Genomic DNA, 26633 nt, shown 5'->3' with positions numbered 1-26633 from the left:
GTAGCATAGCATTCATAGCATTTCCTCCTCCACTCCAGTTTTTTTTTTTACTACGGTTACTCATCCGAAAAGGCCATTTAATACTAAATCAGGACGGTAAAATGTCTATGTTTGAAAGGTTACTGACTGTCACCGATTGAATGATGGGACCAATCCCTCTCTATTCCTTCACTAAATCTCAGTCAGTCCTGTCTTGATAAGCATGACTGGAGCCAGATGAACAGCAAAACCCTCTGTTCTGCTCAGCTAGCATCCTCTGCCATGTGAAGTTTCTACTGGGAGCAGAGCTCAGCACCTTCCCACCCCCACCCCTCACACTGGGAGACTGGCAGAGTGCTCCCCCGACCTATCTGCTGAGGGAGCGTTCTGCTTATTTATTTATCGTGTATAAATAAACAAATGGTTATAAGAAGACCCTCTGTCTGGGTTTGTAAGTGCCCTTCACACTTTGGCACTTGCGAAATGCAAAATCAAAGGGGTGCAAATAATTAGAGTACAATTTAAATCTTTGAATCCATAATACATGCCTGTGAATTTTATATTAGGGAATGGCAACACATTGTTTGGATGCTGATAAATTGCATGCGACTGTGCTAGGGTACCATGACCTTCCTTGTTTCCAATTATCTTATTTGGTGTTGAGTGAAAGGTCCATATTCCTTTTGATGAAACTCACACCTTTAAAGGTCCAACCTCATGCTCGTTTTCAGGTTCATACTTGTATTTTGGGTTTCTACTAGAACATGTTTACATGCTTTTATGTTCAAAAGACATATATATTTTTTTACTGTCTGGATAAATAAACCTGTATGATGTCGGTCCATTTTAGCACCTGTCTCTTTAAGCCCCCCTCCTAAAAAAGCCCAGTCTGCTCTGATTGGTCAGCGTTTCCAAGTCTTACCCATCTGCGCTCTCGGAGTCTCTGCACACAACCGTACGAAAGTCCCAAAGGCTCGTTTGAAGACACAGTTATTGAATAAATTGAATGCATTTCTTTGTGGATAAAGCGCTTTGATACTTTAACACTATTTATACAGTACCTTGACCTGCTTTTTAATCATAAAATACATGTAAATCTCATGTTTTACAATATGGGACCTTTAAGCAGCTTCTAACCCTGTACTGTTTATAAAAGCAGGACTCTTTTCTATTTTCCTTCAAAAGTTTCTGCCTGCATCACGTCATTGAGGAAAGGTGAAGATGTTAATCATCCATATTTCCCTAATTAAACTCCATGTCCCCCATTAATTACTCCCTCGCCCCGCCAACAATTTGTGAGAAACTCCAAGCTGCCAGACGCCTTTTATTGCAAACTATTAATTAGTGATCGGCTGACTCAGGTTGTGTCGTCAGTGTTCTAAAAGAACAGTTTATGGGTTTTAGATAAGGGAATACAGCCACAAAATGATCTAGCATTGACCACATGTTCACCATTAAGACAAATTAGGGGATGCATTGCCAGATGAAAATGTGAAAGGACTGCAGTTTTACTAAATGTTCCATTCACCGGTAAGCAAACACCGAAAATTATCATACCGAATGTTTTAAAACGAACATGACTACTGTTAGCAATGCATGGAAGACGCACATTGATCTCAGGCTTGTACAGAGGAGGGGTAGAGTATACGCGCAGCGGGGCAAGGAGGCATTTCATTGGTTCTTTCCAAGCGGACCGCGAGGCAGTGATTGGTGGGCGTTTTTACAGGATTACAGCAGCTACAGATGGCTCCTTTTTCAGAGCCCATAACCTATTTATTGCTGTTATGGTGTAAACAATATATGGAAAAAAAGGATATGTATATGGTTGTATATTGAAAATAGTTACCAACCCTGCCTTTTAATTATTGTGCAATATTGAAACAGTGGAGGTCATTATGAATAGGTCATATACAGTATGAAAGTATTGCCTGAAAAACTGAATTTACATGAAATGATTAAGCATGAATATGGCACGGTGTTCTGTGTGTGATCACTGTCTCTCTCTCTCTCTCTCTGGAGGTCTCCTCCCTGTCAGTCACATTCTTGCACCTGCACCAAGGAGGCTGCAAAGGCCTTTTTTATATTCTCTGTTTGGGAAATTGCTTCGCAGTAAAAACACATTCAGTTCCTAAGTGTCTGTTGCATCAACAAATAACTGTCTGCCTAGTGTAGTGAGGCATGAAGTCATTCCCCTGTCAATCACCAAGGAAACATAATCCCAATTCTAACACAATTGGAGCCTGCCATCTGTTACAAGCAAAGTCAATATTTGTACCTAAATCTGAACCAGGCAACTTTGCAGTTTAGTAGCCCCCAGATGGCAGTGCATAACTTCAATGCTTTAATTCGGTTTGATTGCATTACCTAAAGGCCACACATCATGATTTCAACACATGCTCCCCGGGCTTAAATTTATAAAAGAAAAAAAATCCAGTCACATATTTTGTATTACGTGTGTGTTTGCTAAGCAGAGGTCTTATGTGTCTGTTCCTTTAGATGTGGGCTCAGTGGAGGGCCTTGCCTACCACCGGGCCTGGGACACCTTGTACTGGACTAGCTCCACCACCTCCACCATCACCAGACAAACTGTAGACCAGAAGCGAGTCGGCGCCTTTAGCCGTCAGCCCGTGGTCACTCTCTCGGAGGAAGACCATCCACATGTCCTGGCCCTGGATGAGTGTCAAAAGTGAGTAGCTCTCCTAAATCCGTAAACACTCTCTCTTTCACTTTCTCTACAAATAATTGTCAGTTAATCCCAAAAAAGTCATGACCTAAGAATATTAGTAAAGTCATCTTTATTCATACAGCACTGTTTCATGCAAGCATGCAGTCCAAAGTGCTAAGAACAGAGCAAAATTAAAACAACACAGAAACACAATACAAATAATGTACAATAAAAAATACACAATTTTAAGCAAGAGTAAAAATTACAACATTAAGACAATAAAATGTTAAAAATGAATGAATAAAACCATTGTGATCAGATTTGTAGAAATAATAATATCTATACTAATAAGTTTATTTGATATAGCACCTTTCACAGTCACAAAGTGACTGAAAATATTAGGCTCTGACCGTAGCATATTTAAAACGATTCTAATCGTGTTTTTGTAATACGTTGTGGTTTGTAGTAGTTTGAGAAAATCCACAAAATAAGACAAAAGCTGAGCTACATGTGTGTTTTTTCTTTACAAGACCTTATTATTGCTTTTCAAAATTCATGTTTTTTTTTATAGATTGTGTTTTGGTTAGCATTCTTGCACTGCAGGTGTGTTTTTATCAGTTCTGAGCTGCACCCATAGCTTTTTAAATACCTGATTTAACAGTTAATTTTGTGTGCCAGTTAAAAAAAAAAAAAAAAAAAAGAAATCTCTGGGAAAAGGTGTTGTCTGTTGTTAAAAAAATAACACCTCAGTATTCCTGTCACATCAAGTTAAGATTTAACACTTGCATATTCATGAATATAAAATGTTTCTGTGAGCAGTCTGAAAAGAGTGAGCTTCTTTCTCCTTTTGATGTACTAACTAAATTCATTTCTTGACCTCAGACTATATCCTTGGTTGGCAATTTGGCACCATATCCATTCCACCCCAGAAGCACTGTCTGATAATTAGAATTCTCACTCCGTGATTAATAAGCAGTCCCTGGTTGTGACTTCTGACCGAAATCCTTATTATCGCACTAGAGTGGACTTCCATGTCTTCATCATAGTATGAAGTGAGAGCCCAGGAGCTAAAAAAAGATTTTTATATGAGGTTTATCTGCATAGTTGTGTATTTAAAATGTGCACCATCCATCTTGCAACCCCATATAAACTAAGATATAGATCTTTCATTTATTTACACCGTTGCTATTATCTGTGTTTTTTTATATTCTCAGTCCTCACAGAGGAGAATATGAATAAATGACCTCCGTCTCACAATGTGTGATGCTAATCCGTTTTATCTAAATGAAACTGAGCTACACTTTATCAGTGATGAGCTCCTTCAGGGATAAAAGGGGAAGCCGATGACAGGCCATGGAGGTCTCGGCAACATGTTGATAACTGAGTGGCACAACTGCAAAACTCCAGCGAAGGGAGGAAACATTTCCCTCTTCAAATGGGTTTGTTTTGCCGGCATGGCAGAGAGTTTCCTGGTTGACATGTTTGTATTGCAGCTGTGATTAAAAAAAAAACTATTGTTCCCGCTCCCTGAATTAATTTCAGACTACACATATTTGTTTTGTAGTTCTTGCTCAGGTGGTGTGAAATCTACGAGTGCTAAGGTGAAGTAGTGCTTCTTTTGGAGAGGGAGGGGGGTCTCTGATGGCATCTACACACTAAGATGAAGCCACTTTCTGTTGCTAAATTGCAAAGGAAAAGAGTTGTCTGCTAATTAGTTGTCTATATCCACGACGTTCCACTTCCGGGATTCCTCTCGTTCTGCCGAAAATTCCGCCAGATGTCACTCTTTTTGGATGTTCCGTTACCTTCCGCTTTCTTTGTGTTGTAATTTCAAACTCCGGTGGATTTATGAGGACTATGGTTAACTGCTCCTCAGATCTCTGCAGGGTAAATCCAGACAGCTAGCTGGACTATCTGTCCAATCTGAGTTTTCTGTTGCACAACTAAAACAACCTTCGAACATACACGTTCCACCAAAATAAGTTCCTTCCCGAGGCTATTTTGCAGCAGCACCGTGGCACAGCTCGGCGCTTAGCACCACTGACGATTGTTATTGGTTTAAAGAAATGCCAATAAACCAGAGCATGTCTTTCTCCCATCCCGGAATGCTGTGTGGACTAGCCAGACCCTCCTCCGCAGCGCTGTGGAGAAAGATCTGGCAATGCTAGACTAGGGCTGGGCGATATGGAGAAAATCAATTATCACGATATTGTTGACCAAATACCTCGATATCGATACCGCAACGATATTGTAGTGTTGACTAATGGTGCTTTCACAAAATAGTTACACAATGAGATTTTTGATAAATAATCATCAGTAATGTGGATATAATAACTAAGTGGATAAAGGCAAATAATAGAACAGTTACAACAGTCTGGTAAGTTCAGAAAATGACATCACTTTAATGCAATGCAGCCTTTAAAACCAGGAAATGACAACACTTAAGTCATATCACGATATTACGATATCCAAAATATAAGACGATATCTAGTCTCATATCACGATATTGATATAATATCGATATATTGCCCAGCTCTATGCTAGACTAGCTCATTAGTAACTAAATGTTTGGTTTGGTTGTCCTCTCGCATGTTAGCCTGATGTTTTGGACCAACTGGAATGAGCAGAGACCCAGCATCATGAGATCCACCTTAGCAGGCAAGAACATGAGGATTATCATCAGTTCTGACATCCTGACGCCCAACGGACTGACTATTGACCACAAAGCAGAGAAGCTCTACTTTTCAGATGGAAGCCTTGTTAAAATTGAGAGATGTGACTACGATGGTTCCAGCAGATATGTGAGTATGAAAGTACTCCTAATTGTGGATGACTAATTTCAAACTATCTTTTTTCCCTTTGTAAAAATATAAGCTTTTCATTTTTCATTTCAATTTCTGTCCTTATACGAAGTATCTGTGTTTTAATTAAAGTTCCACACTTGTATTGTACCCTTTGAAATTCCCATGAATCAGAGAATGTTTTCACAAAAACGACCCAGTATATTTTCCACATTTCTCTCTCAGTGATAGAGATGTTTCATTACCAAACATAAGAGAAACAAGGATGTCAAATTGATCTGCCCTTTTCTCCTGAAATGAAATTTTCATTTATTTAATCTCCCATCCCTATTGAGCTCCTAAAACATGGTCTTCTATACAGCAGATAAGATCTGAAATACCTCTTGATGTTCTTTGTGAGATTTGAGCTCAGAGTGTACAGATGGTTTCCTTAATCACATAAGTCATTCCCTGCTAAAGTAAAGAATCTCAGTGAGGGTAGTTCTCAATTTGTCTAAGTTGCATGCATAATGTATAAAACTCCCTGCTGGATATCTAAAAGATTACCGTACAAGATGGCCTTTTTTGCTATGGATTTCAGTTTTGGCTTGACATGACCTCAGCAGTTCAGCACCTTGGCCCATCTCAATTAGTTACCCATATGTTTGTTGAGCTGGGTCACATGGCTCAGAAAGTCATCACCTTTGGGCCCCCAGCTGCCCTTGCTTCAGTGTAGTCCTGCTAATGAAGGCTTTGCAGTGAGACCGCTCTGGGTGCACATCACCATTCCAATTAAAATGTGTAAATTAAACAGAGGTAGCTCATGACTTCAGCTCTTACTCAAACTGTGGTTGTGGAAATTGAAAGACAACCCATCCATTGTATAGAAGAGGCGTACTGCGGAGATGGAAGCTTAAAGCTTCGTGTCACTTTAATGTGTTCTGCTCAGGCCCTAGAATAGATACAATAAAACACAATATAGAATACTGATTTTTTTTTATTCCTATAAATGTAGACTTGAATGGCGGTGGAGTGGCCTTGAGGGCCCAGCTACCCTTCATCCTGCAGCAGTGCCATTACATGCTGACAGTGTGGTTGGTAGCAGAGAAGAACAAAAGATGTGGCATGGCCCACTCCCCTGTGCCATTTTGAGAGTGTAGACCCATGTTGTTAATGAAGGCAGTGCTTCACAAAGGGCAGCGGAGTGCACGATAAGGGAAGATGTCAGCATGTGTGGCGGGGAAAAGATGCCCTTTTTACCATGAAAAGAGGGGATATAAATTGAGAGCTGTTAGTTTGTGTCATGTGAGTTGAATGTCAGTAGTGTGCCCTCTGGGCATGTTTATGTTGCCATGTAAAACCGAGGCTCATTGAGATACTATGTTTGGAGTTTGTCAACATGGCAATTGAACTTGCTGAACAGAGAGAGAGTGATAAAAACGTATGAAATATGTTCACATTTATCCAAAACACAAGTTTGGCACAAAGTAATATGTTGCTGGCTGTGAACATAATGTCTCCCACATCTAATTTCCCATCAATATGTTCCATCCAACCCCATCTGCCGTGTTGTCTTTCCCTCTCTTTCACTCTCTGCCTCTGTTTCTGTCTCCCACTCACCTGATGGCCAGTTGTTGCTTCCACACGCTGGGCTCCTTTAATCAACACCTGTCCTATTAATCCCAGTATGGCACAGGGCTAATGTGATGCTGCTTACAAGCCTGTCCCATTAATGGCTAAGACTACAGAGCTGCCGGAGGCACGGACCCCCCCCCCCACACACACACACACACACACACAAACACACACACACACACACACACACACACAAGCCTTGAGAGTCCCACAAGGAGGAATCTGATGGATTCCTGCCTCCCTGCCAATGGCACTATCACTTACTCCCTCAACATCTGGGTTAAGCAGTCATGTGGGCGGCGAGGGTGATGTGTTGATTAATGAGTCGAAACGTTATCCTCCAAATGTTTTCTTAGGGTTGCACTCAGAATTCTGTCGATGCTTTCTCCAGCCAGATCTTGAAAAGAGTTATTGGTTTGTAAATAAATTAAATAATTTCCCCTGAGGGGATCAATAAAGTATTCGGATTCTGATTCTAAATTAGAAATTTCCCGGTTATCGCTGTACCTTCTATTCTGGCATATACTGTAAATGTGCTACCAGAGTGGCATTTGATAGCATTGCATCTGAAAAGCATGATGGAAAGCAGTCTTAACATACGTGCTTTGCTCTACAACGTTTAGGTCATAGTTAAATCGGGAGCCGGAAACTTCTATGGGCTCGCGATCTATGCAGATTTCATCTACTGGGCAGACTGGGCCCGCAGGTCTGTGCTGCGATCAAACAAGTACACGGGCGGTGACACCAAGGTGCTTCGAGCAGACATACCTCATCAACCAATGGGAATCATAGCTGTGGCCAGGGACACAAACAACTGTGAGTATTTAAACACCTGGAGATGAGCTTAATTTAATGACCATTGGATGCAGTGTTGTGTCTGCAAATATTTGTTTATTATGTGTGTGCAGGTGCCTGGGCAATGATATGTGCCCATGTGCAGGAGTTTACACATGTGCATATCCATTATGTTAGTGTTGTTTAGGACAATAGACCAAAATAAATACGTTGCTGTTTGCGCTTTTTACTAAAGTAAAATGAGAATATTCCAGGAAACTGTGCTCATCTGTGCCACTCGTACAATTTGGATGCACTTGTGTGTTTTCATTTGTTTTCATCTAATAAAAGTGAACAGTGAATTGAATGTAACTTAAAGAAATCATAATTAAAATCTTTAAACAAATAAAGTTTGACCATTATATTCTAAAAGTCAAATTTTCTACACAGATATGATATATCTGAGTTCAGCTAATATTGGCGGATAATATCGGACAACTGGTAAATCATACCAGCTGTACTTACTAAAAGCAAACTCTCTTTTGGTGTATACAACAGCAGGTATGATACATGAACGTGGTCTTATTTAGAATGGCTAAAAACTTAAGTTTCAGAGGTAATTAATTAAAAAAAGTAACCTATTTTGTAAAGGGAGTCTCTAATGTGTCGTATAAAGTTTTATTTCGAAGTTGGACAAAAGGAAATGGGCTTAAGCTTGTCCCACTGGTTGGACTCGGATGCTGAGAGCTACGCTGTTCCTCGTTTATCTCATCATGGGAAATAATCACATCCTTTGAACTGCATGGGCACAGCTGCAAGTCTACAGCATAATGTGCAGTAACCAACAATCGGTCATCACATTGTTGCCCTCTTATTGTATTGTCCTTGTCATGATATCCTGAGTATAAATAATCATACAAATGGTTTACCTGAGCTGCAGAACAGAGGAACAGTTTCTTCTCTCATGAATAAAATACTCATGGCTGGAGGGCAGGTAATAACAGAAGGTCTCTAGTGGACACGCATGTCTCTGAACACTTACACTTGATACCACCTCTCGTGTTGCTAAGCTTTTATTACTAAATTTTTTTTCTCAGGACTAGACAAGCATTTTCTGTCAGGGGTTATTCTGCAGTTTGGTCATGCAATTTAGTGCAATACATGATTCCCACAGAGCTGCACCCAGCTTTTTCACACAGCACCCCAGGCAGAGAAAGACAAAATATGCTGTAATACATTTGCTACCCGTCAGTTAGGATAGTGGTCACCTTTAACATCAAAACAGCCCCTTGTATTCATATGTTGACCACTGCTGATACTTTAAATGAAAACAAAATGTAATATTTAAAAAAATCTGTCGTAGAAATATGTTATTGATTGGTTTATTTTAGTTTAGTAGAGTACTTCTTAGACATGGTTGGTATCTGTTATAGCAAATAATGTCAAGCCAAAGCACAGCACATCAATGTCCATCTCAGCTGTAATTGTATTTTACATGAGAAGAGATATCCGCTGTCTCAGCCATTAACAATAATGATCGGGTTCAGTGTCAGGCCGTCAGATTCAAAACGCAAGCGCTCCTTTCTAGATTTACAGTACCAACCGTTTAGGAAATGCATAATTCCTATAGTAAGAACAGATAATCCAACTGCCAACTTCCCATGGGATTTTTATGATTTATTTGGAATTTATTAGGCTCAGAAGATAACCCCATGAGTGTATTGAACATGTAATACTGATGACATCTAAAAGAGTGTGTCCCGGGGGAGATTTTACCTTTGACTGCTTCTGACTGCTTAATGGGTTCTGTTTGACTGCTATTGAAGGTGAGCTGTCCCCATGCCGACACATGAACGGAGGCTGTGGTGACCTTTGTCTCCTGACCCCTGATGGGAGAGTCAACTGCACTTGCCGTGGAGAACGTGTGCTGTTAAATGACAACAGATGCGTGTGTAAGTCATGAGGCGCTTCACGTTTATTTATACCACAAAGACTAAGGCCGGTTGCACACTGCCTGCGTGGCGTGAGCGTGGCGTTTCTGTTGCGTGTCAGCTGCGTGGCGGCTGCATGGATTTTTCTATGTCTTTACACACCAGAAACGTGTCTGACGCGGTGCTGCTGCTGCTGCTAGCCTTGTCTGGACACATGTATGTTTCCCATTGATAAAATGAAATACCATGTTAAACATAAATATATACTGATTTGATTACAGCAAAGACAACGTCGGCAGTATTGACGGCAAAATAGGCTACAGAATATTTCGCAGATTGACAGGTGCAATATTAGAAAATAATTTTTTTTATTACATTTATATCTGCATTTATATCAAAACCTAGAGACTTTCAAACATCAACATCTCATTCATTAATATGTATTTGTGTCTAAATGACATATAAACATCTTCTCCTATTCTATTTTGCCTGGAAACGCTTCCAACACACTTGCGTGTCACATGAAAAATAGGCGTCGGTTCTATTTCTAGCAGGCACGCGTTTTCGGCGCGGCTCAAGCCTTGCCTGAGACGCGCGTGTCAGGCAGGCAGTGTGTAAACTCTAACCTGTTAACATGGGAGCCGAAATAAAAACTGACACGCCCCGCAGCTGACACGTTCACGCCACGCAGCCAGCGTGTAACCGGCCGAACCTGTGGAACATTCTCAGTACCAGCTATTGATTGTAATGACACTCGGTATGGATACATTTAAACGCATTGTGTAATCTGGCTTCTGTCCACACTCATGTTAAGCTCTCATTTGTGCTGTTTACCTGAACCTTTGATATCTTTGAATTGATTCCTTTGAACATAACCGCACACGAACAGTAAAGCATGCTGTCTCGTTCTCTTTGACTAAGCAGCAAGTGTGTAATGATTCCAGTAGTCATAGTCAATACTGCTCAGGAAAATAAAGCTATAATGTTGTGTGACTAAAGATAGCAGGAAAACAAAGTTGAAAGCATCGGGTGTCACGGTTACCTGCTTAAAGTCACAGGACTAAAGCATTTCAATGGTGTCTGGCTTCCTAATTTGACAGATTGCTGGTTGAATTTGAAATGCAATGTGAGGATAGACCATACGGTGGGAGGAGCTGTTCAAACGTGGGAGGTTTGGCCAGACTAAACATGGCAAGTGACTCAGAAGAGCTGGATGGTAGCCTGGATGTCACGGTAGAGGACGACAGGCTTTTTTTTTTTCACACACACTACCATTCTGCTCATTACAGGATGAAGTTTCATATTTTTATATTGTATAGCTGCAGGTAGCCGTGCAGAGACAGGGATTGGTCAAAGTCTGTGAAGGTATTTATTGTTGGGTTTTACTAAGTGCTATGTTAGTAATTATTGAACCAGTGTACTTGATCAAATGAGAATTAGCTACCAACTAAAGAATGTGCCAAGCATTTCACAGCCAGATTTCCCTCGGGTTAAGGTATAAGGGTAATGTGGTTATTTAATGCAGGTATGACATTTACAAATGTTGACCCAGCAACTGGGTTGCTGGAGTAAATGTCGAGTAAAGTAGGCAGTGAAATGTTGCCTCTGAGCTTACCTGCATCTGTGAAGTTTGTTCAATATGTACAGTTGAGCTTTCATACCTCATCACCTTCAATGTCTTCTTCTGCAGCAGAAAATTCCTCCTGCAACATCCACACTGAATTTGAGTGTGGGAACGGCGAGTGCATAAACTACCAGTTAACCTGTGATGGTGTAGCCCACTGCAAAGATAAATCGGACGAAAAGATGCAGTACTGTGGTGAGAAACACTCCACAGCTTTGTGAGATGTCTGATACGAACAAACATTTGGTCATTTCTAACATATTTATGAATTTCACTGTGTTCAGACAACAGGAGCTGTCGAAAAGGTTTCAGGCCCTGCTACAACCAACGGTGTGTGGCCAACAGTCGTTTCTGTGACAGGATCGATGACTGTGGGGATAACTCCGATGAAGCTTTCTGTAGCAGTGAGTCACAGCCCTTTGATCTCCTGTTCAATCCGTCCTGCTTCTGAGGGCAGGATCCAGGGACACTAATGCTTATATTAATACGCCATGCTAGGCCACATGCTGTGTTAAGCCTTCACTGTCTAATGAGTCCCAAGATCTTAAAGAGTTCACATATTCAAAGAGGACTCCCAACACCCCCATACTTAAAAGCTGCCTAGACAATATTTTGTGTCCCTTCAATATGGCCAGACTGATTTCATTTTGAACTTGAAAAGTACAGTTGTGCTCATTCCCCCTGCTGCAATTGGACTACGGTGGGATAATATCGGGGTTTATACTGTACCAAGCTGATTAAGCCCACAAGGAGACTGTGGTGTTCTCATAATAAATGTGGGCCTTCCAACTTAGCAGTCCGGGATTTCCAGAAGGACTTTATCTCATTACGGTGTGTCATCTTCAGCATTGCATTTTCTTGTTAAAGGGACATCAACAACAAATTTCTCTATTGCCATTAGAAAATGTAAATAAAGTATTATGTATGCTGTATACTGATAATGTAATGCAGAGAGTTGAAATGGCCAATGTGCAGTAGTTGGTAAATGAACAACAAAACCAACGTGCCCATCTTTTATGTCATTTGCTTTAGCACAGCACTTAGACGGTCATGACATTCAGGCAAGGCTTATAGCACAGGTAGTCCAACTGCACAAATACTCCCAACTCATCAAAAAACTTTTTTTTTTTTTTTTTTTCTGTCTGCCAGTTTGCAACCGGGAGCTAATTTTAACCACCCCCAGAAAGAGGTTCTAAGTATTGTTGTGAGATGTACCTGTTACTGCCTGAGAGTGCTGTTTCTGTTATCTTTTTGAAATGCTAATTCTCTCCCCCAGATGTCACGTGTGGCTCATCCGAATCCTCGTGCAAGGATGGGAGCTGTGTACCCACCTCAGCCTGGTGTAACCAGGTCATTGACTGTGCCGATGCCTCAGATGAAAAAAGCTGCAGTAAGTCCTTTTAGCCTGTGATTTGCATTGCAGTTAAAATTTAAATGGGAACACACGGCTCTACCTGTAGCAGAGCAGATGGTTCCAGTAACTTAAATCTGCGCTTGTCACTCGGGTCTGATTGAAAGATTGCCCCTCTCACCCTTACCTCCACGATTGCTTCCATTGTGACAAGACAAGTATTGTGGTGCTGTGTTTTGTATTCAGACCACACCGACTGCTCTCACTTTTACAAGCTGGGGGTTCAAGAAAAGGATTTCATCAGCTGCAACTTCACCTCACTGTGCATCCACCCGACATGGATCTGTGATGGTGCAAACGACTGCGGAGACTATACAGACGAGACCAACTGCCAGGGTGAGCACCCAACACAAACACGCACACACACACACACACACACACACACACACACACACACAAAGACGCACATTCTGTGTGCGCATTCAGAGACAGATTAAGGAAGCCAGCTCCAATTAGAAAAGACTTAAGACGGATCTCATTTTCGGAGATGATTATGACAGTGGAATAAGAGATTCAGAGAGAGCTTAGGAAAAGATAATGACCTCAATCATTGCTAATGCACAGAGGACTGACGTGGTTTTGTTGTTTGTCCCAGTTTCCCATGGGCAGAAGTGCGAGGAAGGCCACTTTGCTTGTCCAAGTGGGAACTGCATCTCCAGCGTGTGGCTGTGCGACGGCCAAAAAGACTGCGAAGACGGAGCCGATGAATTCCAGTGTGGTAAACCAACAAATCCTACCTTTCATGGAAGAGCTTCCACACAATAAACTGAAATGATGTTTTGTTCTCTTAACGGGTGGAAATAGATGAGGTGTTTGTTTGCTGTACACAACACTGTCGGCGGTTGGAAGAATATTTATTTCCCATTAACAAGAAGCTATTTGTTGTAATGCTTTTGTCATTTGAAGAGATCCAGGCCGGCAACAAATAATACATACAGTATATACGGAGGAGACAGAAAGACAAGAGATGATTGTTTATCATGCCACAAGGAAATTTCTCTTCGCTTTGTTTTGCTCCCCCTTATTGTGTGTTCAAGATTTCTCAAGTGGGTGTTGCTGCTTGTTTGAAAGTCTAATTCCAACCCTGAATTCAGAGTGAGGCTGTTGAGTACACCATTTTTTCCCCCTTCTCTCACTGAATTATAATATACAGCACTTCCAGTGTAACAATTAATTAATAAGGCATCAGTCACTGAAACTTTTACTGAAGATGGAGGAAATGTGGGTTCAATAGAAAGTGGTGGCATATAAAAGGATTACACAGTACAATGCAAGTCCTCTACTTCCCTCACCAGAGGCATTCTTACATACGCTTTGATTCGTGCTAATGTATGCAGAACTTACCTTGACAAAGTCAAGATAGCTCCAGTTAAGCCGGGGGACCATAATTAAGTCATGGTATTGATTAATATAATATGCCATGGAAGCGAATAGCTTGCACACATACCCATTCACGTGTCATTGCTTTTTGCACCAAAGCCAAATGGACTGGGTGCTTTCATGTAGGTGGTCAGAGTTGCTGTTCATCACCGTCACACATATGCATGAGGTATTTAGATCTGACGGAGTAGTCCACAAACATCGTGTCAAAACATTCGCTACCTGTATTTGAGTTGTCAGTTTATTGGATTGTCTAGCCTATAGACTGGTCTAGCCCATAGACTGATGTAAGAAGTCATGAAGCAGTCAGCAGTTAGTGTTGTCATTTGTGTGCAGACCTAGAGGGGTATTGCATTGCATTGTCTGTGAGGCAAGAGAGATGGAATTCTTGCAATTTGCAAATACACCAAACACATCCAATTCCAGACACACACACAGAAATTGTGTATCCCCCTTTACCAGTTTTTCCTTTTTTACTCTGTATGTTAGCGGTGGCTCTGTGGATGACAATGTTGGTCTGTCGGTCCACCACTTGAAATATTTTTACAACTATTCAATGGATTGAGATACAATTTTGTACATTTATGGTCCACAGAGGATGAATCAATGACTCTGATTGTCCACTTACTTTTCATCTAGCACCACCATGAGGTTGATATTTCTAATTAGAAACTAAAGGGATGTATTAGAAGAGTAGAAGGCAACACGCACACACCACTTGCTTTGTCTCCTTTGCGGTGCAGAGAATCAATTCCCCTGACAATCCTATTCCAAAGAAAAAAGTCAATCCCCCCTACACACGTATTACCTCTTCAATGATTGTTTCTTTTAAAAGAGTCAACGTTTCAGTCACAAGGACCTTTTTCAAGACATTTCAACAATCATATAGTGACACAGTGCTTACATACAGCCCATAATTGCATGATAGTCCACAGCTGTGCTGGAATTGATCAATAATCACACACACAAAACCACCCACTCAATATTCCTGCAACTATCAGAACATACAGCAGCCATAGTTTGATATACATTAAAAATCCTTTTGACAAAAAATAAAATAAAATAAAATAAAACATTTTTTTCAAGTTAATGGTGTGTGTATGTATATATATATATATATATATATATATATATATATATATATATATATATATGACATATTTCAACGTATGCCTGTTCTATAACTTTAGATTCACCCATGTAAATATATGTAATATATCCACACCAAAATATATTTAGGGGAGGACAGGCCCGCCAAAGAAAAAAAGAGAGAGAGAAAAAAAAGCATGACAGAATTGATTGCCATAAAATTAAGCACAGATATCCATAGTGCCCAAAGGATGAATCCTAATATCTTTGGTGATCCCTTAACTTGTCATCTTTCGCTGTCATCAGGTCAGGTCAAATTGGTCATACATTTGGTTTATTATGATGCTAATAAGCAAAGGTTAGCATGCTACCACACTAAACTAAGATGGTGACCATGTTAAACATTGTACCTGCTAAACATAGACACTAGCATTTAGCTCAAATGTGCCACTATGATTAAGTACAGTCTGACTGTAGACTGTATGATTCATTTGCCTTCAAACCATCCAGACCATAGTAGTTTGGGACTGATGACAACTAATTTCAAGAAGAGTAACTCAAATAAAATGTGACCATAGACCTTAGATGTCTTTGCCTTTGAGAGTGTTTGACTAAGATGTTGCAGATCGAACTTGTGTGCTTCGCTCTTCCTGTAGAATTAACCAGCACCTTTGTTCACTGCAGCGGATAGAGGAAGGCAGTTCAGTGCAATCCATTTTTCATATTTAATGCTCTTCGAGTTATCTGATTTATTTTGTAAATTGGCCATGAATGTTGTTAGAGAGATGCATAACACATGAACAGTATTTTCATTCCTTTATCTAAAAATGTCATTTGTGCCTGTGTGAAATGATAACATCCTATGCTTCAAATGTGCTCATATCAGAGCTAATATGAATAATGCCACGATTCTTTGAGAAGTTCTGAATAGCTTTTCCAGGACAAATAGACAATATTCCCATTTCTCTGAGTTAATTATCATATAAAAAGCTCCAACCACTGATAATCTGACTGCAAAGGCAAAGTAGTTTGAGGAAAATGTCATTACATTTCAGAAATTTCAAATTCCACATCTGATTAGATGAAATAGTCATTTGTCAATTCACAGTGCATAATGTGCTTTTCTACAGTGTGAAGAAAGACTTTCTTTGATACATTTAATGTGCTGTGGACCTGCCATTTTGTTATACACTTGAAACAGCTGTGGAAGCAGCATTTGAAGTGCAAATCTCGTATCACCTACAGAAAGTCTGGGTAATCATGGTTTCCAGATTTAGCCATTTAATGTTTATCTTATCCTTATCTTACACCATCGTATCAAGGCACATAAAGCTGGTGTGATGTACAAAGTCTGCAATGAAAGCAACGCAGTGTGAGAGACCCCTCCCCCTCCCCCACCATAATTCCTTGTACTGTGGTGTGACCTGGAGCACACATCCCCTTCCTTCTCTCAACATCTCATCAAAGCTCTGGCAGACATTGCCAGGCCTGACATCTGAGAGAAAGAGACCACAGAACGACTCCCCGGGGAGAGTGGGTGGCTCAGTGACACAAACTCAGTCAGCACAGATTATGAATATATCCCCTTTTTTACACAATCACTTTTGCACAGTGATCAGCAGAGTGCTCTCTTAGTTGACATCCAACTGTTTCTCGTCACCCCAGCAACATAGTTTCTTTTCAAATTGAAATAAGATGAAAGGCTTAATAATTAGTACTAAGGTGCTTTTATATTGATAGGATATTTAACCCAGGCTCTTGTTTTGTTGATGCTTTTAATTCCTTGCACAGCAACTGGGAGCATTCATCAAAATGTCTTCTTCTGTGAGAGAAAAGGAAAAAATATATATTTGCAGTGCTTGACAGCTACACTCATGCACGCTGCTAAGTAGGAAAAACTACAGAGAAAAACAAGCAAGCCATGGGGCAAATAGAAGCCGGCCCACTAGTTGTTTTGATTAAAGCAATGTTGCCCCTTCAATAGGGTATGCCGCTTTTGTTGTTTCGTCCTCACTTTGTTTGATTTATGGCACTGAAATCCCTTTCCCACTGCCCTCTACAGACTCGTCATGCTTGTGGAACCAGTTTGCCTGCTCAAAGAACAAGTGCATTGCCAAACAATGGCTGTGTGATGGGGAGAACGACTGCGAGGATGGCCTTGATGAGAGCGTGCAGATCTGTGGTTAGTGCCCTTTCAGGTGTCATAAGAAATCTGCTGTAAAAGGTCACATCAGCTGTACAGCCCCATGTGTTCCCCCAGCAGAGCTGGAAATGAATGGACAGATATGAAACAAATGAGACTGCAGGCTGGTTTGATGATTGAAGTGGGCACTGAGGCAAATAGATTTTTCATCACTAAGGGCCCAAGAGGCACAGCTTTTTTCAACGGGCAAATGAGATGTGTGTGTAATGAATTCTAGAAGAAAATAAAAAGAATCCAACCACAATTGAAGAGACAAGAATGCCTCTGACCATTGGTTGTGTAATTGGATTGTAATGGAGTGTTAAAGAAATATTAATGAAATGGCCCACAGGTTTCCCAGGCACAATTTTTGTCAAAAACGAGATATGCATTTTAGCTATACACGCCTAATTGAACTTCTGTATTTACCTTTTGTTTCTCAGGGCCAGACAATTTTTTCTACTGTTTTTTTTTTTGCCTTAAAGGACAGTCCTAAGATAAAGGGGAGTATTGCTGACTTACAGAAAGCAGGCAAATAATTGTTACTCACAATAGCACAGTACAGTATTTGTTAGCTTGCATAAAGGGAACTGCTGCCCAATGAAAATGTAAGTTTGTTTAGGACATAAAGGGGTATCAGGTCAAAACCATCATGAAAAACTTTTTTATTCCCTGAGATGTAATATAGTCTGTTATATCCTATAAGGGCAGGACAATTTATGCTTTTATTTATTGGAACTACTGCTTAATGTTCACTGATAACAGAAGGTACCATCCTGACAAAACATAATGCATCTGCTTCAGTTGTACTCATTCTCCTCTGTGGTGCATTTGACCCATTGTATTCTTTGGCTTTGGAAAGTAGAGCATGTGGTCCTGTTTTCCTCTCAGGCTCAGTGACATGTGCTCCAGGGCTGTTCAGCTGCCCTGGGTCGTATGCCTGTGTTCCGAAACGCTGGCTCTGCGATGGTGAAAGGGACTGCCCTGATGGGAGTGATGAACTTTCTGCAGCTGGCTGTGGTAAACTCTATTTCAACAAATTGAATAACTCCCTGCAATAATAAAAGAAACCCTTATGTGATCCCAGAATTAAGAAATCATTGCTTGTTTAGAATTGTAGATTTCAGAGTGTAAAACTATACTCCGTAGAACATGAAACCCACTGAACACCTACGGCAAATCCCTTTGCAAAATTGAAGTGTATCATGGGAAGTAGTGTACAATGGAATTTTTTGCACAACTGCAGTCTTCTCCAAGTGGTATAATCTGGATCGCCTTTCGCAAATTGGTCCTGGCTCATTCCAACTTCATTCATGCTAATCTGATTCAAGGCTACTAAACAATCGGTTAAAAATTAGAAAACACAGAGACCAGAGGAGTAGCATAAGGCTCACTTATTTTGACGTTTTACATTTATTGAATGCCATGCTATGTGAAATAATGTATGCATTTATTAGCCTTTTAAAAACATTTCTTTTCATGCATTAGCACCCAACAACACATGTGACGACAGCTCGTTTCGCTGCCGCAACAAGGCATGCATCCCTCAGCGATTCGTCTGCGACCATGACGACGACTGTGGAGATGGGTCTGATGAGTCAGTGGAATGTGGCAAGTAGATTTATATTTTAAAACTAAATATAAGCACATTGAAGAAAAGACAATAATTTGGAGCACATTGTTTTATGCAGTCACTGCATTCCCTGGACCTTATTCCAGTTTGTTGTTGAGATACAATAAAATTGTTTGAAATGATATTTAAAAAACAGATTTATAGTGATATTTTATTATGATAATAATTGTCAATGAAATAAAGCTGTGCATTCCTGAGAAAGATGTCTTTGTTTTTTAAGCTTCTGATGAAAAGCTTTAAGATGAAAATGCTTTAATTAGGTATTTTTGCAGCTGGTTTATTATAGATCAGGCCATGTTTCTCTGCACTTGTCTGAGTTTCTGTTCTTTAGGATTTCTTTATTTTACTTTTATTTGATATTATGATATTGTAAACATACGGACAGCTAGAGGTGGGCGATATATCGTTTAGACGATAATATCCAAATTGTTGTCTGGACGATATGCAAAATTGGGATATCAAATATTTCATAATTTGTACAATCCGATCCACCAAACATGAAAAGAGCTGAAGGGAGTTAAAGAGAAAACAAATAACGCATACTATAAACTTCTAAACAATTATATGTAGCGATTTTAGGGTTTGTTTGACTGTATTTTTTGTACAAAATCACGATCGTCCCGCACGAGAGTAAGCTGCTACTAGTTCTTACCTGTGCGTTATGACGTTCACTCATGTCAACAAAGACAGCGGCTCTCCTGTCGGTGTATATTTATACAAGTTCGTACAGCCACACTTAACTAATCAATACAGGACCACGATACAACACAGCCGTTACGAGAGCCTTCCAGGCGGCTCATAACATCCCGGAGGACATAGCCTGACTGAGCCCTCCAGGTCGTTGTCGGCGCTAGCACGCCGAGCTAGCTATCTACCGGCAGAATGAGAACATAACTCCGGCACGACCAGAGGCAGAGGACTGCATTTTTGTGCACAATGAATGGAGTACCAACTGCAGGATCGTTGCCCAGCACGGCTCACCTGACCTGGAGCCCTGTCGGTAATATACTGACCATTTTATTTACCACGAAAACAGCACACTGCCGTCTACATAGCCCCCGATGCTAACGTTAGCAAAGGTTTGGTTCACTGCTAACCATAGTGAACAAACTGCAGCGTGATCACCTGGATACAGGATACAGGGGACTTTTACAAGGCGTCCTTAAAGACCATGTATACTCTAACATCAAAAAAGCACACAGAACTGCACCTCTCCCTCACCTGGGCCAGTCAGATCACATCCAACTCCTGATCCCAGCATAAGTCCCGGTCAGAAGGACTATACAGCCAAGTAGAAGGACTATCAGAGCCTAGACTGACCCGGCCTTGTCCCAGATCCAGGACTGCTTCCAATAAGGACATGGTTGTGTGCAATATGTTACAGAACAGAGCCCTTTGTTTATTGTTATGATTTCATCTTGTTTGTACATTTTCCCAAGAGAACCACCAAAATAGCCTTCGAACAGGGCTTCTTTTAACTTCTAGAAGGATTTCAAAAATATCGTCTGAATATTGATATCGAGGTAATGAAAAAAAATATTGAGATATTCATTTTTGTCAATATCCCCCACCCCTACGGACAGCCAGCTTTTATTTGTGCATACTGTGTACACATTTGGCGTCTCAACTGGCATCTAGAGGGATTTCCATGTCACAGCCTTGATTTGTGATTTTTGACTTGGGCTGATGAAACATTTTACTGTACCTCAAATATTGGCCAAGGCAGCTGTCCACACCAATATACCTCCTGGTGGCTTGATTTTTTAATCTCTATATACAGCATGAGGGTGCTTCATTGCAATATGAACAATGGCTGTAGAAAGCTTGATTTTTTTTTTCTCACTATTTGCACATGATTCTCCTAGGTGTAACTTGATGAAAAAGTGTCTATCTCTCTTTCTTCAGTCTATCGCTCCTGTGGATCAGATGAATTTCGCTGCGGGGACGGCCGCTGTCTTCTCAGCTCTCAGTGGGAGTGTGACGGCTATGCAGACTGTCCCGACCACTCTGACGAACTGCCTCTGAACCTCAAATGTCTGGCCGCAGGTAAGACTGCTGTTTGGCTCGCTACTGGAATCTCTTCATCAGTGTCACCCAGCAGCGCCCATTCATCCAGGAAACTGGTGGAAACAAAAGGCGTTACAACCAGGAGAGCTTCCTTGAAAGGAATTAATCTGTCAAGATCCATTGTCAGGTCAAAAACATTCCCCAACTTTGTTGAGAATTTACAGGGCGTTGTGCCAGTGACAGTCATGTCTTGCTCTTTTCAGGAAGCTTGTGCAATGGCTCCTTCTTCATGTGCTCCAATGGACGCTGCATCTCTGAGGGGAATCTCTGTGATGGGAGAGATGATTGCGGAGACCGGTCAGATGAGAGGAACTGTAATTTAAACGAATGCTTGAACCGCAGAGTCAGCGGGTGCACACAGGAATGCCAGGATCTTCCTGTGGGATACAAGGTAAGTGACCAGTGGACACGGTTCAGTAGCTTGGAAGTGCATTCCTCCTCAGAATCACTTGCTGGCTACGTTTAGTTCCATAAAGCCTAATTCATCTATTGTACCCTTAAACCAGATGGAAATATAAAGCACCTTTTTGATCGCAAGAACTTTCCCCAGGGACAAGGAACCTCGTGAGGAACTCTGTGTTTCGACCACAGAGACCACGGTCTAAAATATTTTTTTTTACCCCCCAAAAAGTAGCTGCTCAGTGGGTGGTACTTTCTGAAAGCATAGGAACTTCCGGGGTGGGGTTTGCAGGAATGGCCATCGCTGATTGGTTAACAATTACACTGCGCTGCTGCTTCGATTCGTATACTGCTATATTCATAAAACAATAAAGTACTCTATTAACGATTGTAGGACCGTTTAAGGACGAGGGGAGAATGTCTCTTTGTTTGATGACATTTGAAGTAAAGTTAGGATTTGCAGTCTGTTTTTCGACTCATTTAACCCTTGTGTTGTCTTCCCGTCAACCTTGAAAAAAACACATTTTTTCTACATTTTTTAACACCTATTGTTACATTTTTCGGATGAAACCCACGCAAACACGGGGAGAACATGCAAGCTCCACACAGAAAGGCCATGTCCGCACCGGGGATCGAACCCAGTACTCAGCAGTGCCTGCTTTCTGTGAGGCGACAGTGCTAAGCACACAATGAATGAGAGAATAAAAATGTAATTTTCAGATTTCAGTTGCATTCTAAAGTCTCTGGAACTTTGGGTCAAAACACAGCTTCTCATTGGAAAAAGATATTCAGAACAACCGATGAGCTAGTCACTATGGTTTAATGCAAAAGCAAACTACCATCCAAATGCAAACTCAATAAACTCTCTGCCCTGGGTGTTCATTGGTAAATATGAGTCACAACTATAATATGTCCTACTTTCTACAGTGTGACTTGCATAATAATATTAAAATTTCAAGTAGACTTTACTGACCTACAGTGCTTAGCTCTGGAATCATTAGTAGCAGGTGAAATGTGGAAGTTATATTAGTAAAGTGTGGACATTAATGATTAATGGCAGATGATGAATTAAGCCTAACTTTGCACATAATTATACAGATGAAGATGGGTTGGAGCATACATACATTTAGTTTCTTACTTTTTGAATAACCTTGAATGCTGCAAGGAGAGTTTAATGATACTGTATGCCAACAACTGTCCGTGCTCCCTCACTGTGCCGGGCTATTGTGCCTGGCCTGGCAATGGTGGCATGTGATGTTAGGGCTAAAACCAGGTCAAGGCCACATCCGCTGGAGTGCTCTGCTGGCCATCACTGTTGTTGTCAGACTCCATGGATTTCCGTCTCCTACTCTTTCATAAGACAGTGCTCACTGCGTCAGAAAAGTGGCTGAAAGCACAAAAAAACATCTCTTCCCTGTCATGTCAGGGGCAGAGCTGGACAGAGAGCACATCAATGCAGACCCTTAGCTCATCCATTTGTGGCCTGAACAGGAAGATCAACAGAAAGGCCTTCAAGGTTATAACTGTGGATAAGAAAGGGATTTGCTGTGGGTCCATAGCAGCTGATACAAGCACTTTTGAGTTATTCTTTGGGCAGGGCCCTGGTCACTGAAGTGCGATGGAAGTTTTCAACCATGGTACAATATGTCTATATCACAGCTTTGATGTCATCATATATGTTGGATGCTAGGTTTTAATTCATTTTCATTGCTTACCTGCATTACTCTGAGAAAAGGGTACTCGTGTCTGAAATATATTTTCTGGTGTTACAGATTGAGCTAACATTACTGTAAAAACAGCCTGTTTAAGTGCACTGCTTTTATAGCCCAAATGAAGAATTGTGTAAAAAATAACTTAAGAACTTTCAGATATGCCACAGCCATTCAGAACCTGAATGATTTGTTTTACAATTCATTTTTAATAGCTAAGTGGGATTCTTATCTAGCATTTCCTGCATTCATGATTACATTTCTACCATTGTTGTGTTTTTATGTCATCAGTGTAAATGCTGGCCTGGTTTCCACCTAAAGGATGATGGGAAGACGTGTGTGGATGTTGATGAATGCTCCGCCACCCTTCCTTGTAGCCAGCGCTGCATCAACACATATGGCTCCTACAAGTGCCTGTGTGTGGATGGCTACGAAGCCTTGGAGCGCAACCCCAATACATGCAAGGCTCTGTCAGGTCAGCTTGACTTTTCATCTCTCCACTTGCAGAATTTCAGTGTGTAACTGTTAGGTCCCAGCGGTCTTCTAACGCTGCATCTTCCTTATTTCAGCTGAAGAGCCTTTTCTCATTATGGCGGACCACCATGAGATCCGGAAGCTAAGTGTCGATGGCTCAAATTACACCATCTTGAAACAGGTAAGCGATATCTACATCACCACCACTGGGCCTGTAGTGACATTTTACACCATTATCACATTGTGTTCGACTGCTAAGAGGCAAGATAGTGACAATCAAATTACCATCTTGTCCTCTTTTTTTTGTGTTTTCATTGAAAATCTCCCCTGCCTTGTACACAATCTGTCAGCTGTATATTGAGGAAGTATGGGTTTAAATTGCTGTTTTTAGTAACCGTGTAATTATGTCTGCTAAATGTGTGGAGTAAAGGGTACCTTTGCAGAGAGAATCAAAGTTATCCGATACCTTATTGAATAGTGAATGCAATGTTTTGATTTGCAAAAATGGTGGAATGGTGCTATTGTATAATGTCCTAGGTTAAAGTTTTGACATGATAGAAATACAAAATTATGTACTTCAGATTTTGATAGATACACTAAAAGTTTGCAGTCTGCTTTAAATCAACCAATGTGCTCCAGTCTACTTACCCTCTGATATTGCTACCCTTGATCTGAAAAGCAACTGATTCAGCTGCATAGTCTTGAAAGATGCATAGCAAACCTTTTTTTACTGAAAATTATGTAATACCTCAATTACTCTGCAAAAAATGATCTGTGCGTAATTGATTGTGCTCCTCAGCCTCAGGGAGTTATTTCCACAAGCCATATTTGTGATTATATATTGTTCTGTTAAATTAGATGTCCACTGTCCATTATTATTTCCCAACCCCCACTGCATGGGCACAGGAAACTGGCCATTCTGATTGGCAGAGAGCAAAATCACCCTATAGAGGACCCCATGGAAAAGCTATTTCAATCATTCATAGGTCTCATCACAGCTGCTCTGGGCAATGCTTGAATCTGACTTATTATCACAAATGGTTGGCTGTGATTTACTGTAAATCAACCTTGGGCTATCCTACAGCCTCTTCTCACAGTCATATTAACCTCTTGACTCCATGTACTCTACTGTCTGTATTGTAGTTCTCATAGGCCACAACTCGCTTTAATCACTGCATGTTAGTGTTAATGGACGCTAGAGAGGGAAATATGCACATGGCTGTACTAAGTGGTGGTGGATACTTTACTGACCTCATATCACTTTACCACACCATTACATACCCTGTTCAGATTATATGTTCATGATATTATGTAGATTTCAAATGAGCCAATCCTTTTTCTGATGTGTTGCTTTTGCTGTTAGCATTAATTTGTCTTCCCACCGCAAACGCAAGTCACTCACCATATGATTGTATCACTCCAACACATTGTTTAAACCCATCCAATGTGTTTTATAGCTGCTCTGTTCTATTACTTAGTGTTACTTTTCCTCTGTGGTTAATTAGAGCTGGCTCTGGCTTTTATACAGTGGGAAACACAATAACCTGGGATAACATTTTGCATTAAGTAAGTTAGGCTTTAAGTGCAATCAGTGAATTCAGGTTACACCATGTAAATTAGCAGCTGTACTGTTGAGAAATTACTTTATATCGATTCATTTTAGCATGTTGCCACCAAGTTAGATCAGCTGTTACTATATAAATTACTTTAAAGTCACTTTAAAAGCAGAGATCATTTCGATTTAAAGCTTGGGTTGGTAGCCTGGACTGCATCCACCGCCGTAAGGTTTTACTGTCAGACGTCTTATTTTAGAGAGAAAGGTTGTTGAATGTGTGGAACAGGAAATCAATGGCACGTTGACAGTGATGTTGATATGAGCACTGTAAAAACCTGCATGCAGACACTTTTATACAATTCATAGATCTTTGTTTGGTTATTATTTTAAATTCATATTAATTTTTCAAACTATTGTTATACGCTTGTGATTAATTTTGTAGTTGGTTGGTTTCTATACGGTCTACTGGGAAAATGAATGGGAGACCTATTTCTGGATAGAGCCACTGATAAAAGGGGCATGCGGGTTTGATCGCTATAGCTGATGTTTGGAGTGGAGAAGGGTTCCCCCAGGACACTTTGCCGCCTGTCTGTGAGGGTGTTGATGATCTGATGAAGATGTCTCATTTCGCCTGTCAGATTATCTGACACCTTTTGTCGGCACCCACAGTGCGAGACAGCAGGGTGGGGGCATTTGTTTGGTGAGCGGCTTTGTCTGACTGACAGTGGGGTCCTGTGAGCATGACAGAGTAGGGAAGTACCTCACTCTTCTGCTTTGATAGGACTTCCACTACACCGAGCATTTGGAAACTCCACTGGCTCTTCAAATGCTTGGTATAGCTGTAAGCATTAGAACCTATGGGAAAACCACCTAAATCAATATTGTTTGTACAGTAAATATCACATCACACACAGATACTGTAGAAGTTGGGCATGTTTTTTTTTTTGTTTCTTATCCTGTATCGGGTAAAACGTGAGCCATTATATCGCCTGCAGAGATAGCTGTATTGAATAAAATAGGAGCATATCTGTCAGACACGCATAAGAGGGATGACTGAAAAATGTGGCTGAAGCTGTTGCGTTTTTATCAATCTATGAATTAACAGTATTTGGGTTCTGCAAATTATGATCGACAACATTTGCTAGTAAAATACATCATGGTTATGCTGTAAAGAAGGAATTAACAATGATTCTATAGACCTGCATATTATTGTCATCGTGTGACATTTGATAATTAATTTGTATTCTGTTGTACAGCTTTGTTGCTAATGAAAGTGGCTTCTAATATATTTTCACCCTCACAGGGAACTCAAGATTCCTTAGTTTTCATTAAAGGTAAAAATGTTT

The 26633-nt window shown here is 40.6% G+C and overlaps 1 protein-coding gene across 1 annotated transcript in view; it reads left to right on the top strand.

Moving 5' to 3' along the window:
* lrp1bb (low density lipoprotein receptor-related protein 1Bb) overlaps positions 1–26633 on the top strand; it is a 157185-nt gene that overhangs the window by 84024 nt on the left and 46528 nt on the right. Inside the window, exons 41-56 of the mRNA XM_028590475.1 lie at positions 2476–2665; positions 5241–5445; positions 7683–7875; positions 9660–9785; positions 11455–11583; positions 11673–11792; positions 12665–12778; positions 12986–13135; positions 13395–13517; positions 17331–17450; positions 18342–18470; positions 18939–19061; positions 20989–21129; positions 21354–21541; positions 23550–23733; positions 23828–23913. Coding sequence (XP_028446276.1) covers positions 2476–2665; positions 5241–5445; positions 7683–7875; positions 9660–9785; positions 11455–11583; positions 11673–11792; positions 12665–12778; positions 12986–13135; positions 13395–13517; positions 17331–17450; positions 18342–18470; positions 18939–19061; positions 20989–21129; positions 21354–21541; positions 23550–23733; positions 23828–23913 — 2321 coding nt within the window. The remainder of the gene's footprint in view (positions 1–2475; positions 2666–5240; positions 5446–7682; positions 7876–9659; positions 9786–11454; positions 11584–11672; positions 11793–12664; positions 12779–12985; positions 13136–13394; positions 13518–17330; positions 17451–18341; positions 18471–18938; positions 19062–20988; positions 21130–21353; positions 21542–23549; positions 23734–23827; positions 23914–26633) is intronic.

This window comes from Perca flavescens, chromosome 11, assembly GCF_004354835.1.
Source record: "Perca flavescens isolate YP-PL-M2 chromosome 11, PFLA_1.0, whole genome shotgun sequence".
NCBI classification, from domain to species: Eukaryota; Metazoa; Chordata; class Actinopteri; order Perciformes; family Percidae; genus Perca; species Perca flavescens.
This window is presented reverse-complemented; position numbering and strand designations above follow the sequence as displayed.